The sequence below is a fragment of the Thamnophis elegans genome, chromosome 1 (genome assembly GCF_009769535.1).
Source record: "Thamnophis elegans isolate rThaEle1 chromosome 1, rThaEle1.pri, whole genome shotgun sequence".
Classification (NCBI taxonomy): Eukaryota; Metazoa; Chordata; class Lepidosauria; order Squamata; family Colubridae; genus Thamnophis; species Thamnophis elegans.
This window is the reverse complement of record NC_045541.1, coordinates 155,940,938-155,957,465: the sequence shown is the minus strand read 5'-3', so window position 1 is coordinate 155,957,465 and position 16,528 is coordinate 155,940,938. Positions and strand designations below refer to the sequence as shown.

At 40.7% G+C, this 16,528-nt stretch overlaps 1 protein-coding gene across 6 annotated transcripts in view; it reads right to left on the bottom strand.

Moving 5' to 3' along the window:
• Window positions 1-16,136: 16,136 nt before the first annotated feature.
• Window positions 16,137-16,528, bottom strand: part of KTN1 (kinectin 1) — an 88,718-nt gene continuing 88,326 nt past the window's right edge. For all 6 annotated transcript variants that reach the window (XM_032236129.1, XM_032236148.1, XM_032236140.1 and 3 more), the window contains one exon: window positions 16,137-16,528. In XM_032236129.1, coding sequence (XP_032092020.1) covers window positions 16,521-16,528 — 8 coding nt within the window. In that variant the 3' untranslated portion in view covers window positions 16,137-16,520.

Below are 16,528 nucleotides of genomic sequence, written 5' to 3'. Positions count from 1 at the left end.
CTCCCTCTCTGTGCAGAGAGAAATATCCCTAAAGGGGAGAAGATTCAGAGGCTCACTAGATGGCAGCAAATTGATATGAAACCTTCACTACTTCCTGCCATCTGCTGGTGATCTGGAGTTTTACAACTGACATAAACTTGAAAGCTTTATGAAGCTACCTTTGCCAGACATTTCCAATTAAATGAGCCCAACTCTTTATTGACAGAAACTTCCATATGGCAATGAAATTCTTAAATTTATGTCAGTGTTTTTCAAACTTGGCAGCTTTGAGAGGTGTCGTTTTCAACTCCCAAAATTTCCCAGACAGCATGGAATTCTTGGGAGTTGAAATCCACACCTCTTAAAGTTGCCAAGTTTGAGAATCATTGATCTATTCTATATCATGCTAAGACAATCCTTCATCTGCTAGTTATCCCACCCAGGAGTCATATTAACCTTTGTGTGTATATGCCAACTTTTTAAAAATATGTAACTGCTCTCCATGATCCTAACAGACTATGCTCTACATAAGAATGGCAAGAAAGAATGAGTGGAAAAGAATATATGGATTTGGTTGGACATGGCAACCTCAATTAGATCTAAAACAACACCTAAAATATGACTTGGGAGATAGAAATAATATGACCATTGAACTTCCTAGAAACTGTCTTTGCCTTGTGTACATAAGGAATGATTTTATAGACTATTTATATAACAAACATATTCATGGTTAACCTAATCATGCTTTATTCCTGATATGTATTTCAGAGGGTGAGGCTGGCATTTGCATTTTCTATTGTATTGCAAGTTGTCCAGTAATACTACAACATACAACCAAGAGGAGTGGCTGACTTGGGGAAGCTTATTGCTGTAAATGATTCCCATCCACATCTTTAAATTCTCCCTCCCTCCCCCCCAAATTGGTCAAGTTATCACTTAATTTCAGCTCTGCAATCTAGGGATTGCCCATGGGCAAATATTGTCCAATCATATTTCAACACACTTCAGTTTCTAGTTCATAACATTACAGAGCGAGTCATAAATTAACGCATACATTTAGTTTGCAGAGTGTAGTAGACTTAACATACGATGGATTACTTAGTGTTTTCATGTTTCATAGCCCAATGGTAAACACTGTTTTCTACAAGCAGAGTTCCTGCCCAGCCAAAGCAGCACCATTTATTCTTCATAGGAGGGCATTATTAGCAAAGTTGAGAAAACATTTGCAGAAATATAAAACATTTTCAAGGAGAACAAATGTAAGGAGAGAGGAGAGGAAAGAGGGGAGGGGATGCAATAGGAACATGAATTTACAGTTTTTTAAAAATATCCTCCTTTGATTCTGGCAGCAGAACTCACAAAATCGATCAGATGGCCCATGGTAAATAGGTGACACAGTATTGTAGTTGTGTTGCTGGGTAGGATTAGAGGCACACAGTTCTTTGGACAAGTCATTTCCTCCCTGCTCAGCCTACCCCACAGGATTGTTGTAGGAAAAATAGGAGGCAGGACATAAAGCTAAGAAAGAAAGAAATATTGGGAGTGTGCTCTGTATTCCACACTCTTTCCCTTCCTTCATATTCTTTGACCCTGTTCTAACACCAATTCATACTTCTGTTTTAACCACATTCTGGCCCTCTCAAAAGGCTTGTTAGAGCAATATTGCCTCATGGTCCCTTACAGAAAAGGGAATATTCCTTGCCTCATAATTACCCAAAAGGTTGGAAATCTACTCTTCAACTTCTCTGACCTTATGAAGCCAACAATTAAATCTGCTTATCCATAATCCTCCACTAAGTTTCCAAAGACAAAAATGCTGTTTTATTGTATCAGGATTTGCTCAGCCTCTTTCTATCGGCAGACCTTACAAGAACAGCAGCTATTGGAAAACCAGAGCCTGTTTCATAAGGGTTTAAATGATTAACTTGAATTGGAAATATAACCTTTTGGGGAACCCGATGCTACACATGGAAAATATGGACAGAAATATGAAAAATAAATTGTTTTAAATGAACTGAAAAATGAATTGCGGAGTATGAATAGCTAAAATTCTGAACAGGGGTACTTTGCACAGTTACATCTTGTTGCAAGTAACAATTACGTTTTTATATGTTAGTTCTTATACACTGTATGAACCACAAAGAATGGGCACGAAGAATTGGGCTTACTTGTGTGTCTCTGAATGAGTTGCAAAGAATTGGCAAGAGGTTTTGATTTACACTTGTTTAACAATATTAATAACATTTTCCTCACTTTCTAACAGATGAAGTAAATAAAATTGGACAGATGAGTAAGTCACTAGAAATGTATTTTGAATCTGAAAAGACTGATCAGAGATCAGTCCTAGGCTGAGAATGCACCTCTGGATGTACATTTCACCATTATTTTGGTCGTATCTGGGAATGTTTAACTGATAACAGCAATAATCTTGACTTGACCTTAAGGTCAAACCCTTTGATGAGCAACCAACGGCTGTTACCTGTAAAATGGATGTGCATGGGGAGGGAAGTGTGTGTGGGTAACTAAAACGGATGTGCATGGGGAGGGGAGGTTTTGCTCTTTTGCTGTTCGGAAGAATTTCGTAGCAGCTTCTGGTCTTCCTCTTTCACAATTCAGAGGAGCGATGGTTGGATGAAGAACTTGACTTCCAGGGAGACCTGTTTGCAACTAACAGCAAAACCAGACAGCTGGCAAAAAGGACAACACTGTTACAAAAAGCAGCAAATTATTCCGTTTTGTGGGAGAGCACGTTCTCACTCAAGCAGAGTAGGTTTTCAACAACAGGGGAATCAGAACCAATAGATAAAAGCAGTAGACAGGCATCCACTTTGCAGCATTTAATGACCCCGCACCCAATAAGAAATCCCTCTGCACTAGAGCCTGGAAGGCTCCAGGTTGCTGGGAGTTGGCCTTTCAGGCTGAGCAACTGATTATCTGACCACTAGACTCTCCTGCCCCTGCCTATAGCTCATTACGAATTGAGCCTTTTTTGAGGAAGCAGTAAAATATAATCATTTATATGATTTATATGGTCACCTACCTTAGACAAGTGGCTCTGGGCAGCATACAGGGAGTAAACACCCACACACCCCAGAAGTCATGATATAATGAAGGTTGTTGCCCTGAGCACCAGAAATGGAGATCTCTATCAAAAAACAAACAAACTAGCATCAGTAATTTGAAATGTTCAGATAAGCTTTTCATTCAGAACCCAAAAATGTATTAAAAGAGAATGCCCACATTTTTGTTCTGATGGGCTGAATGTTTCCAAACATTCTTATTAGCTTGGCTGTAGTAGGAAGCAAGCGAAAGATGGACTCAAGTCTAGAATGGGATTTTGGTCTTGAATCCTGTTTTGGTCTTCTAGTCTTGGACCACAAGCTGCTTTTGATCCTATCTGTTCTAGATCAAACTCTTTTCTTCCTGCCAAACCCAGCCTCCTCTGGCCCAGAGATCCACAGCCTGGAATCTTCTGAGTAGCAACACCTGCAGCACCTTGTTACTTTCACCAACATGAAGGAAAAACTGGGGTCAGCCACAAGAATCACTCCTTTCGGCATGCAATATGGTGCTGCATACAGAAAAGAGGTGACACCAATGCCACAACACTACTTTAATCACTCTGACCCCACCCCCCCCCCGCCCTGTGGACTTCTTGGATTCCCCCCTTCAAACACCCATGGGATTGGGGCAAAATACAAGGATGGAGTTACGAGTACAGGGCAGGTTTTTTTTTTTTTTTTTTTTTTAACAACAACTTGGTACCCTGTTTCCCTGGAAATAAGACCTTCTCGGATAATAAGTCCAATCGGGCTTTTGAGTGCATGCGCTAAAATAAGCCCTCCCCCCAAAATAAGCCCTCCCCCAAAATATTGCAACACAGCAGCAGCCATGAGGAGACCACGCTCACCGCCTCCTGCACCTCAAAAATAATAAGACCTCCCCAAAAATAAGGCCAAGCACTTATTTTGAGGGGGGTGTCAATAGAAAATAAGACCCTGTCTTATTTTCAGGAAAACATAATAGGTACAAGCAGAGGTGCCCATGCACCAATTCACATAGGACAGTTTCCTATTTTTCACTTAATCCAGAAACAACGTCTGCATTTGGACCATTGTTCCAAATCCTGGTTGACTTCAGTCTGCAAATTCTGCAGTCTACAAGTTGCAAAATCAGATTTCAGACCCAGGGATTGCACAAACCGATAGGAGCACCACTTGTGTTAGCTGCATGAAATTGGTCTCCCTCCAGTGATCCACATTATGTGCAAAAACAAGAGCAGGTCAGACACGAGTGCTTAAATTACAAGGCTGCCTTGGACCCTGAAGCCCATCTGAGCCTCCTGGACACACTTCCCTCCTTGCTAGGTTTTTTTTAAATGGTCCCCATTACTCTTCATTGTAAGGCAAGAAGAATGTTACTATCTAACTATGATTTAGAGACTCAATTTCTGCTTTTATCTAGTTATTTTACTGTTAACATTAAGTAGCTTTTAGGATTCTTTCCATCAACTTTTCTCTCCATCTAAAGCAGTGTTTCTCAACCTTGGTCCACTTGAAGATGCGTGGACTTCAACTCCCAGAATCCGCCAAGCCAGCTGTCTGGGGAATTCTGGGAGTTGAAGTCCACGCATCTTCAGGTGGACCAAGGTTGAGAAGCACTGACCTAAAGGAATCAGATTCTATCCCTGGCTGCTCATCCAAGGAGACGTGATCTTAATCCACAGGTATAGGAACCAAAAACCTTTTGCTCCCCAAGACCCCACCCCCCCATTTGAAGCAGTGAGAATGACCATGCTGTCTCCAGAGAAAGGATGGTTAATGTACAGGTAATCCTTGACTTACGACCACAGCTGAGCCCAACATTTTTGTTCCAAAGTGAGACATTTGTTAGGTGAATTTTGCCCCATTATACCACCTTTCTTGCCACAGTTCTTAAGTGAAGAACTGCAGCTGATAAGTTAGTAACATAAGTGAATCTGGTTTCCCCATTTGACTTTGCTTGTCAAAAGGTCACAAAAGGTGGATTACATGACCCCAGGACACTGAAACCATCATAAATATGAATCTGTTGCCAAACATCAAAATTTTGATCACGTGACCATGAGGATGCTGCAATGGTCGCTAAGTGTGAAAAATGGTCATCAGTCACTTTTTTCAATGCCATTGTAACTTTGGTCACTAAATGAACTGTTTGAAAGCTAAGGCTAGCTTGCATTATAATGTCTTATGCTAGCTTACATTTTCAAGAGAGAGAAGCTAAACTCCTTATTAGAATTGAAATAGAAATGAATAGAGTAGAGTAGAATAGAGTAGAATAGAGTAGAATAGAGTAGAATAGAGTAGAATAGAATAGTTTATTAGCCAAGTGTGATTGGACACACAAGGAATTTGTCTTTGGTGAATATGCTCTCAGTGTACATAAAGAAAAATAAAATAGAATACATTCATCAAGAATCATAAGCTACAACACAGTGATAGTCATAGGTTATTAATAAGCAATCAAATTATACTAGGAAACAAATTATTGGATTTTTAAATTATTGGATTTTCTTTCAAAGAAACTCAGTATGTGCTTCCTGATTATTAAAAGTGCAAATTCAGTGTCAATGACTCCTGACTTAGTGGCTGTAAGGGGGCAATGGGAGCAGAGAGAAAGTTAAGGGTTTCTCTCGTGTCCCCTCTTCATCTGTCGTTCTGCTGCTGTTTCCCTAAAACAAGGACTGATGATCTGAGATCAGAGTCTTCTGCCATTGCTCCCAGGCACACAGGCCCAGAACAGATGCTCTCTCTCTCTCTCAATCTGGCATGAGGTAATTAGGTGCTAGCTTGGCCTGCCTCTATAATGTATTTTATATAAAACCATTGGCTGCTCTGGTTAGAAAAAAAAAATGCTTCAGTAATTGCTCAGGTCAGATTCCTGCTGTCAGAAGCTCTCACGTCCTGGGGGGTGTCTCCAGGGTGTGATTAAAAAAAAGTAAAGGGGTCGACTATGATATGCAATTAAAACTCTGCCTGGTTTTGATCATACATAATCTTAAAACTGGAAGACAGTATTTATTGATTTACTCACACCCCAATAATTAGCAATTCCTATTGCTTGCACTGTGGTTTATAGTAACAAGATTAAAAACAAAATATGACACCAAACCACAAAACCAACAATAATTGCAACTGATGTCCTTTCTCTGGGAGTGGGCAAAAATCTTATCACTCCCAAAGGCCCTCTGGGAAATCAAATAGAATAAAAATACAATTCTTTTTTGGCCAAGTGTGATTGGACACACAAGGAATTTGTCTTTGGTGCATATGCTCTCGGTGTACATAAGGAGAATAAAATACTTTCGTCAAGAATCAAAAGATACAACACTTAGTGATAGTCAAGGTTACTAATAAGCTATCAAATAGTAAACAAAGGGTGTTGTTATCACAAAGTTGATGATTCTTTCTCCCCAAACATTTGTCCATCCATCTGTAAGTACTGCAAGGCATAGTGCTTCACTGCAGAGGTGGTATTCTGCCGATTTGTCTGGGCTCGGGCAAACCGGTAGCGGTGATGGCAGGAGGCTCCACCCACCTCTGTGCATGGGCAGAAGCACGTGCACTCCCGGTTCCCAACCGGTAGCAAAGGTAAGAGGATTTCATGCCTGCTTCACTGATTTTTCCTTGTACAGATTCCATCACACGTTCATATTCTGACTCCAAAAGAGGCTTGCTCAAGGAATGTCTGCTTGGCAAATAGTAGGATGGCCGTAATAATTTAGACGCTTCCTGCCAATATGCATTTTCAGTTATTGACAAGGCTGATCCAGAAGCATATGTTGCTCTTGCAAGAGCATGGTCAATTTTCTCCTGATTTTCAGGTGTCGTTTTATCTATATACAAAGGTATTGTGTATTTTTGTGATGCAGTGTTTTCCTTACTTGAAGATGCTCCTGATCACTTTGTGATGATCCAGAAGCAGCAAAAAAAAGTGTTTCTGGAATTAGACCTCTGGAAGGAAAAGCTACTTGCACTTTCACGCTGGTCCTCTTCATTTGATTCCATAAAGTATTTTTTAAAATATCTTTAGGGCACCTCTGGCATGCAAGGATGTGCTTTGTCATCCTTGTAGCATTTGGAAAAGAATATTTCTTCTCACAATATTTGCAAATTGCAGCTTTGCTCTCAGCAGAAATTGCATTGTGCAAATGTTTCCAAACTCTAGAATGTTGGGTCTCATTTTACTGAGAAGAGGAAAAGAAAAATCAATTTACTGACCAGACTATATAAGTAAATATTACGCTGTGATGGTGGAGAACATTAATATGAATCATTTAATGACAAATCATTAAATTCATCACATAAATGTACCCTCTTAGCTGTCAGTTAAGGCCTGAGAGGACAACAGAAACTATCATCTACTCCTGTATGCCAACAATTGCTCAACTGTAGGAGGTGGAGGTACACAAGCAAACTAAACTGGGAGCCGTTTTCCTGAAGTGCCTCCTAGTGGCACAAATGCATATTTCTCTTGTTTGAGAACTGCATTGAGAAGTAGAGTGTTACTTGAATTGTATTCCAGGATTTGCTTGTCTTCAGCTGAGAGAACTTGCAATCATTTAAAACTTTACAAAAACTCTCAGAAATCTTTCATTAAGTTCTTCATGTCATATAGTTTGAATACCATGCCATAGATATACTATTTATCCCGGGGTGGGTTCCTGCCAGTTCTAACCTCTTCTATAGAAGAGGTTTCACAAATCTACAGTGCCGTTTAGAACCGGTTCCAGCTCCCTCCCCCCGCCCGTCTGCACATCATCAAGATGAAGAGCGAGAGGAGGAATTCTGGGAGTTGAAGCCCACAAATCTTAAAGCTGTCAAGTTTGAATACTCCTGGGAGTTTTTTTCTAAAGGGTTAGGGATGCAAGGGTCTTGTAACTTGACAGCTTTAAGACTTGCACACTTCAATGCCAGAGTCCCTGAGCCAACATTTTGGTTGCTAAGCAAGAACGTTGTTAAGTGAGTTTCACCACATTTTACAAGTTGGCCATGCCCACCCGTCACATGGCCGGCAAGCCACTCCCACAAAGCAGGCCACACCTACAGAAGAGGTTCTAAAAAATTTTGAGACCAACCACTGTATTTATCATTGGAAAAGAACATACCAGTATTCCACACTCCTTATTTTTCCAGGGAAAAAAGGCTTTGGGCAAAAAAATGGGGAAAAGCCTGTTTTTCCCCAAAATTTTCCAGGTTCTTTTCCAGGCCTTCCCATCTCTAGCTGTGGCACAATAAAGCAGTCCTAAGTCTTGGCCATTTCCCCCCCCCCCCACAAGGCATTAGGGAAGAGGGACAGACAGGGGTGGGATCCTAATGGTTTAACAACCGGTTCGCTGTGTGCCCGTGCACAGTTTAGAGAAAACTTGCCTTCTGGATTACTGCTTTGGAAGGAAAACAGCTGAGGCACAGCAATCCACTCTGCCGTGCGATTCAGCTGAGAAGCTAAAGGTAGGTAAAGTGCAGGGACGGGTGGGCTGGCCCACTTACTCGTGGGAGCGAACCAGTTCTCTCCCAGTTGATCTTCGGAGCTACCAGTTCGCTCGAACCGGTCCGATCCGGTAGAATCCCACCTCTGGGACAGACACAGCAAAACAGTGTCCCCATGCCAACCCAGTGGGGGAGGTTCAGAAAGACAGGATGATTGAAGAAACTGAAGGCAGCTGAGTGATCCAGCTGGACTAATAAGATTGCACTCTTTTTACCCGAGTCTTAACTCAATTCATCCACATCACTGATCCACAGAGTAGCCTCAGTTCCAGATGTGTTTGAATCCTTCTTTCACCTGAATCTGAAGCTTAACTTTGAAGAATGGGAACAGGACACGTATTTGCTCTCCCACTCAGCTACTAATTTGCTTGAAAGACATCCTCATTAAACAAAGATGTGGTCCTTTTTTGGGGTGTGTGAAATGAAACCCCTAGTGATTAAATGTATATATTCCCAACTCACAAAAAGGCATGAAAAACTTTGGGCTGGAGCCACCCATCTTTTTATTTTCTAAGAATGTTTCTGTGGCCGTAAAGCAGGGATGTCAAATTCGCGGCGGCGGCACATGAGCCTATTGGGACTTTCCCCCTCTTCGCTAAATGGGGCGTGGGTGTGGCCAGCATGTGACACATCTGGCCCCTGGGTCAGGAGTTTAACAGCCCTGCCCTAAAGCAATAATGGAAATGTGGTTATATTGGGGAAAGAGATATATTGCTTTATCTTATGTTAATTACCCATCAATTTCTCATTTTTAATTAAAAGAGGCTTTAAAATGAAAGGAATATATCAGTTCTCAGAGATGATGTGTTGTTGTGTCTGGCACTATCACACAATAATAGGCCAGTGTTAAACATAGCAATTAGCATGTTGTGTAGATAAGATAAATTTGGTTATTTTAACCCAGCCTTATTTACATTTTTTATGGCATAGGGCACCGGTGTCAAACTTTCCATGTCACGTTGCTGTCACGTGATGTTTCACAATGTTTTCCCATCTGCAGATGTGGGGTGGGCGTGGCCTACACATGATACATCCAGCCCACGGGCCGCCAGTTTAACACCCTTGGCATAGAGTGTTGCTTAACCTTAGCCATTTTGTTGGTTTGTGATTCAGTGTTTTGTTTGCAAACCTAGGAAATGAGTTTGTGGAAACTCAGCCAATATCATTTGTTTATTTTTTTTGGCTTAACATGCTCTATGAATTCAGCCTTGTGGTTTGTAAACTATGGTTTACAATTTAGCATATCTGAAGTCAGTCAGGTTTTTTTCCCAGGAAACCATGGTTAGGCCGTCTGTGGCTTAGTACAGTAAGTGAACCTAATTAGAAATGTCCAAACAAAAACACAAGGTGTTCTTACACCAGTGGTAGGTTCCGGATCCCATTCAACCAATACGGTTGGAATGGGCCCTGCGTCTCTCACATGGACACGCACAGAACACGGATGCGTCATACCTGCCAGGGACGCTTCCGCAAGCCTCTGCGATGCTTCAGCTGCTTGGCGGAACATTGCGCAGGCGCTGTACACGCCATGTGCATGCATGGAAGCACCAAAGGCTTTAAAAATTTAATTTAATTTAATTTAATTTAATTTATTAGACTTATAGGCCGCCCAATCCCGGAGGACTCCGGGCAGCTTACACAGAACAAGAAAGGAAAGCAAACAAAATAAAATAAAAATAAAGATTAAAATTCTCCAACACGCATACATACAAGTTGGGGCTGGACCCTACATAATAAGGTCAACAGCCCCAGGCCTGCCGGAACAGCCAGGTTTTAAAAGCTTTTCTGAAGGCCATGAGGGTGGGCGAGGTCCGGACCTCTGGGGGTAGCTGATTCCACAGGGTCGGAGCGGCCACAGAGAAGGCCCTCCTCTGAGGCCCCGCCAGTCGACACTGTCAAAAGACAGGTAAGGAGCTCGGGCGGGCCCTCCGGAGCACCAGAACGGAATGGTACCCGGTGCTCAGGCAGGCTCCGGTACACCTGTACCGGGGCGTACTGCCTGCAACCCACCACTGTTACACCCACTCGTACTGACTTCAAAGGCCCAACACTACTACAGAGATATACATTCATATTTAGCCCACTTTCCTTGCAAGAACTCAGCAAATAAATATATGGCACGGGGCCAGATTACCTGCTCTACTGACTCTGCTCCGTTACACCAGTTCATCCCACCTGGTCTGGCAGGAAGAGTATAGGTAATCCTTTACTTACAACCACAACTGAGCCCAAAATTTCTGTTGCTAAGCAAGATAGTTGTTAAATGAGTTTTGTCCCCCGTCTATTGTTTTTTTGGAAAGGTCTATAAAGACCTAACTCTGCCAACCCGCTTGGGGCTCACACAGGAGTTCCCAGCCATGAGGCTAGTTAGTGCCTTTAAGGCCCCTCTGGTCTCCAACCATCCAAAATGTGCTGCTATTCCAAGCTTCATGTAATGAGCAACCAAGGGCAGGTATGCCTTCCCCTTGCTATAGTGTAAAATGCAACATTAATTTCTCTTCAATTAAGGAATCAGTGAAATCATTTCTTTTGGCCATTCACCAGGCAAGTTCAGGAATAATTGCAATGTATAAGTCATTGTTGCTGTATTAATGGCCTCCCTGGGCGTATGGCGCATGTGTGCCAGAACAAAGGCAAGGACGCATCTCTTCTTCTCGGGAAGAGGGAGATCAATCAAACCATGTTCTGCCTTACTGATGTGGCGCAATCTAAGAAAATTAATAGCCGTTGCGGCACAGCAGGGGTGGCTGGATGGCCCATTCTTTTGTTTGCACTTGGGGATTGGTGTAAATAATGTACCCATCTGAATGATAGATGTGGAAGCTCCAGATTGTCAGCTTTGTTATTGATCAAGTGGCTTGAATGGAACAGTGAAAAGGGGAAAGACTGGCTAGACTGCGTCACTTGCAACCACCCATATATTCATTCACTCCGAGGTGTTGTGAAAAAGCTCATTTTCAATTGAACAAAAGGTTTATTTACTTTGTCACCGGCATAAAATTTTAATGAATACATAATTTGTCCCACACTGAGGACAGAAACATGATGGCAAAGCATTCTTTCTGAAAGAGCTGGGAATAGCCATAGGTTATTGATCTTGTTCTCATAAATTAGTGAAATCAAATTAACAAAGAATAATGGGACACTGTGTAAAGGCTGCACACCAAACACCAGCATTTACACTTTCCGATCTGAGATGTCAGGATTATACCTTGCCTCACCACGGGTTGCAATCCTTTGAGCAGCATTTGCCATTGTAAAATTGATACCTATTAATGTTCTATATATATAATCCTGAAGATCGTGAAACATTCAAGCCTTATTCAATTTCCTGCTGTTGTGAAATTGATGTTTAATGAAATAATTATACCTTTGACTTAACACTTGGGAGTCCTTTGGGTAACAAGGCATCTGTGGAGATTGTACTGTTGACGCCTGCTGTATAATACTGGAATAAATGATACAATCAAGCTTACAGGTTCAAGATGTCTAGTAGATTTATTTATACGTACAAAATAATATAGTTCAAAACAAAAACAACCCCAATAGATCCCTCTCCGCCATTGTTTAGAAGAAGTGTGAAGACCTGGCTTTTCATCCAGGCTTTTGGCAAGGAAGAATGAGACGACTTCATCGTACTTGTTATCTTTTATGTTTAATGTCCAATTAATTTTATTTGCTTCATCATTGTGAGCTGGCCCAGAGTTGTTGAGAGTTGGGCAGCACATTCAATTAAAGTTGGTCACCCTTTATGTGTGTTTACACTGGATTTGGCATTTTTATCCATCTATTGAATCCTTCCCAAGGTAATTCTAATCCTAGCCCTGGTCCTCCCCAAGGATCTGGGATAGGCAAATGTTGCTTGATGATACTCAATATATCATGGCAAGAAATATAAGCTGTTCCAAGTAAAGCTGCCTTTTATAGTTGACTGACGGGGATTTTGTCAATGCTGGTAGTGGTATTCCAGATGTTTTTGTGTTGCATCCACTACAGATACTATCTTTGCTTTCTTTTGCCACAGTCGTTCTAGTTGTAGGTCTTTGTATTTTGTTATTTTATCTCCAGTTCTTTTGCTTCTCTTCTGCTGTCTCCAGGTACTGCAATGTCCTCTATCGACGTTATCTTCTTTTTTAAAAAAATCAGCAATTGTTGTCTAGCGTGTTATGTTGTCTGTTTGGTTTTTTTAACTCACAGAACACTTTTGTTTTTTCATTTTCTATTTACTTTGTCTATTTCATGATCCCACCAGTTCTTGCTTGCCATATTTCCTGCAGATATTCCAATGCGCTATTGTCATGAGTTGTGTGTAGTCAATTGATGCTATTTTGTCATGAGTTGTGTGTAATCAGTCTGTGCAATCTTCTTGCAACAGCTAACTAGATGGCTCACTGTTTACTCAGCTTCTTCGTATTATGGGTCTTACTTTGCAGCCTGTGGAGTGAGGGGGCGGGGTTGCTTTCTGATTCTCTTTCTCTGCCCATTATGCAGCTGTGTGGTATATGTCCCCTGATCTGAGCGTTTCCTAGACAGCCTGTCTTTCCCGTTTCCCAAAGCCATTTTCACATACCATTAAATGTTTTATGAGATAGGCAGCCATATAAATGGGGAAAAAAACCATTTCTGTTTAGCAACAATATATACTGTCAGGACTATTTGTGAATGAAAGAAGAAAGCAATGAGTCTTTCCACTTTCACCAGTTTATTGTGAACCAAATAAAGGTGGATCTACACAGGCATTTATCTATGTACTTCTTCATATATTGTAGAAATTTCACACTAAGTCTTGGATTCAATTCCCAGCATCTATAGTTAGAAAAGCCAGTGAGGGAAATAAATTATTTTGAAGGACAGTTGCCAGTTAAGAGCAAATTAATATTAAATTAAATGGTCAGATAGACTGACTGGGTCATAATGGGGTTGTTGTCCTATGATCAGTGTGATTCAGACTTTCTTGTTGTATGATATAAACAAAGTTTTGATTGATTCATCATATATTTGAGGCCATTTCACAGGCATCAGTTATTCTTCAAAACACAGAGTTTCATAATAATTGCAATATGAATTTAGGAAAAGGAGAAATAGACATGGTGATCCTGATTGTAGGCCTCCTAAGGGGAAAAGTAGTAGTATTCCCAGTATACTTTGAATTTCACAGTTCCAGAGAGCAGAGAAAATGGAACACAGAAATAACTACTATTCCATCAACATATTAATGACGGGCCTATTGAGGAAGATTACCAGTGCTTTTGAACATTGTTGGACCTGAAAGGGATACCAAGTTGACTGCTCTGAATTCAAATGCATTTTGGCTACAGTGACAGGAGAACTCCGTTTACGTGCCAGGACCCACTCATTCTTTGGTTCAAATGAGCACTTTTGTCCAAAACGTTTATAAAGACTGAACTCTGTGATGTCACAGAAGTCCATGACACCAAGTATGCCGATGAGAGCAGATCCCCTCTTTGAAGTGTTAAAGCAATAGTGTTCTCTTGAAGACTTCACATAGCTGCTTAAAAGGGCCTTTTCAGGCTGTCTGCTGTGGGCTAATTATTTTACTGGCATTACAAGCAAATCAGCTTTGGGTGCACATACATAAGATATTCAGGGGAAAGCTTTCATAATAGCAGTGCTGAATCTTTTAGAGCAGTGTTTCTCAAACTTGGCAGCTTTCAGATGTATGGACTTCAATTCCCAGAATTCTGAGTTTAGGAAACATTTTGTTAATTGTGAAGTTCTCCTTTCAAAACAATTTACATAGCTATATAAAAATACAAAATGCTGGAAAATTCCCCCCACCTCAGGCAGTGTCCCACTTATAAAAACTGCTGCAATCTGCCATACAGCTATATCTGATATTCAATTACTTGGGCAACTGAACTCAATCCATTTTCCCTCATGGAAATCCTTTATTCTTGAATACCTGAAGCACAAAAATGAGTGAATGACGAGGGAGAAAGCCAAGAAGACATTTTACCTTACATAGTTTGACTATTTTACCAGCAAACTTTTTGAAGCCCAGCCAAGGGTCTAATTAATACATTATTTAAGTTCAATTGAGATTGGACAAAAAAAACATAGCTAGCCCATATATGACCACATGAGACAAATCTTATCTCTATGCACTATTTAACAGCTAAGTAAATATGTGCAGACAGGAGTGCTCGTTATCTTCTCCATTGTGCATTGTTTCAGCTAATTCCTAGCCTGCATTTGCTGATTTCATCATGTTAAGGTGGGATACAGTGACATTTCTGAGAAGTGCCAGCTCATGCTGTTATGTTTCACTGCTAAAACATTTCAAAAGGATCAAGGAGAAGGGTCAGGAAAGTTGCTTTCAATGATGACAAAGATTCTGACCTTTTGTCTAATAAATAGGGGAGAATTTTAATCAGGATCAGTGAATCTGAGCACTTCCTAAGTTGCAACTACAACTTATCCCTGGATGTATTGATTGTGGGGGAACAGTTGATTCAGTTTGATTGATAGACTGTGTGTAGGTGGGTAAACAGATCAAAGTGTCAATTAAATGGTTGCTGGATGTCTGGATCCACATTTATTAATGTTTAGATATTAATCTTTCTACCAATGACAAAAGTTCTTTCCTATCAGTTTTAAGAACTATATGTATTTCAGGAATTCTTTCATTAGCTGAAAACATATTTGAAGGAGGAACTAGATATACCAAATGTTCCTTTCAAAAATGTGTTTCTTAAGCAAGTGCACATTAAGCAATGTTGCTTCTAATTCAGATTTTTTTTATTGGCACCTCAATTACTTTTCCTTTACTTGAAAGGAATAAATTTAAAGAACATCACTAAGAAAGAACCCTTTCTACTTTATCATCACCATACACACACACACACACACACACACACACACACACGCCAGCTGAAACATCTGGAAACTTATCACACTTGCAATGTTACGAGTAGCTGTGCACCCTGCTTCTGAGAAATAGTAAGGTAGAGCTGGAGAAAAGCTAACACAATGGTAGGGGAATTGGAAGCAACACAACAGTTTGAGGGGTAAAACACAAATTGCAATAAGAGGAGGTAACCACGGCATATAACATTGGGCATAGCACGAATGAAGTATAGATAAATGTTTCTCTCTGTCACATACATTAGCAGAAGGCAGAGCTACTATGATTAGTGGGAAATTCAAGGCAACTAGTGATTGGGTTCACACATTATGTTATGCCATGTTTTCACTATGATTTATTGAATACCATAATTTGTTGGGGTTTGCAGAACATGCTCAGCCTTAAAATCATGATTTACAAGTTATAATGGCTAGGTTCTCATGACACGTTTCTCTACATACTGCATTTTTAGAATTGTTTAGAACAAAGTGTGGTGAGGGCCCCAATTCAGATGGATCTAAAAAGGAAGCAGACAAATTAATGGAGAGTAAGACAATCAGTAGCTACTAGTTATGATGTCTTTTTTCCAGGCTTCCCAGTCACTGTCCCACCTGTGACACTTGATGCAGGAAGAGGAAAACCTGTGATCTGACCCAACCAGGTTCTTGTGCTATCTGTCACACTGCAGTGTTTTTATATAATAGCATGGAAGATTTTACAGGTCTTCTTCAGGGAATTCCAAATCAAGAACATAACAGTACAGGTTGAGTAGTAAGCATCCCTTTATTTGCTGACACCATTACAAAAACTGATTACATTAGCAACCCAAAAAAGAGAGAGTAGGGAGGAGGAGTGTTGACTTCAGGTAGAAGTTACTCCCAAACCGTATCTAAGTAAAACAGCACAGGCTGTCAGTATTAAAATGTTATTGTTGCTGCTACTGCTACCACTATGTCAAGGGTGCGTGCGTGTCTCTCTCTGTGTGAACGAGTTTTACTGAGCATAGTAAAGATAAAAGGTTACACGTTTATTGTAGCTCCAGGAATGTAAAGCTCTAATTATCCAGACCGGTTTATTTAAATTTATTTATTATAAAACTAAACTCTGGAGGTGTCTGCAGAGTCGTCTTCTTCATCATCTTGTTTAAATCAGTAGT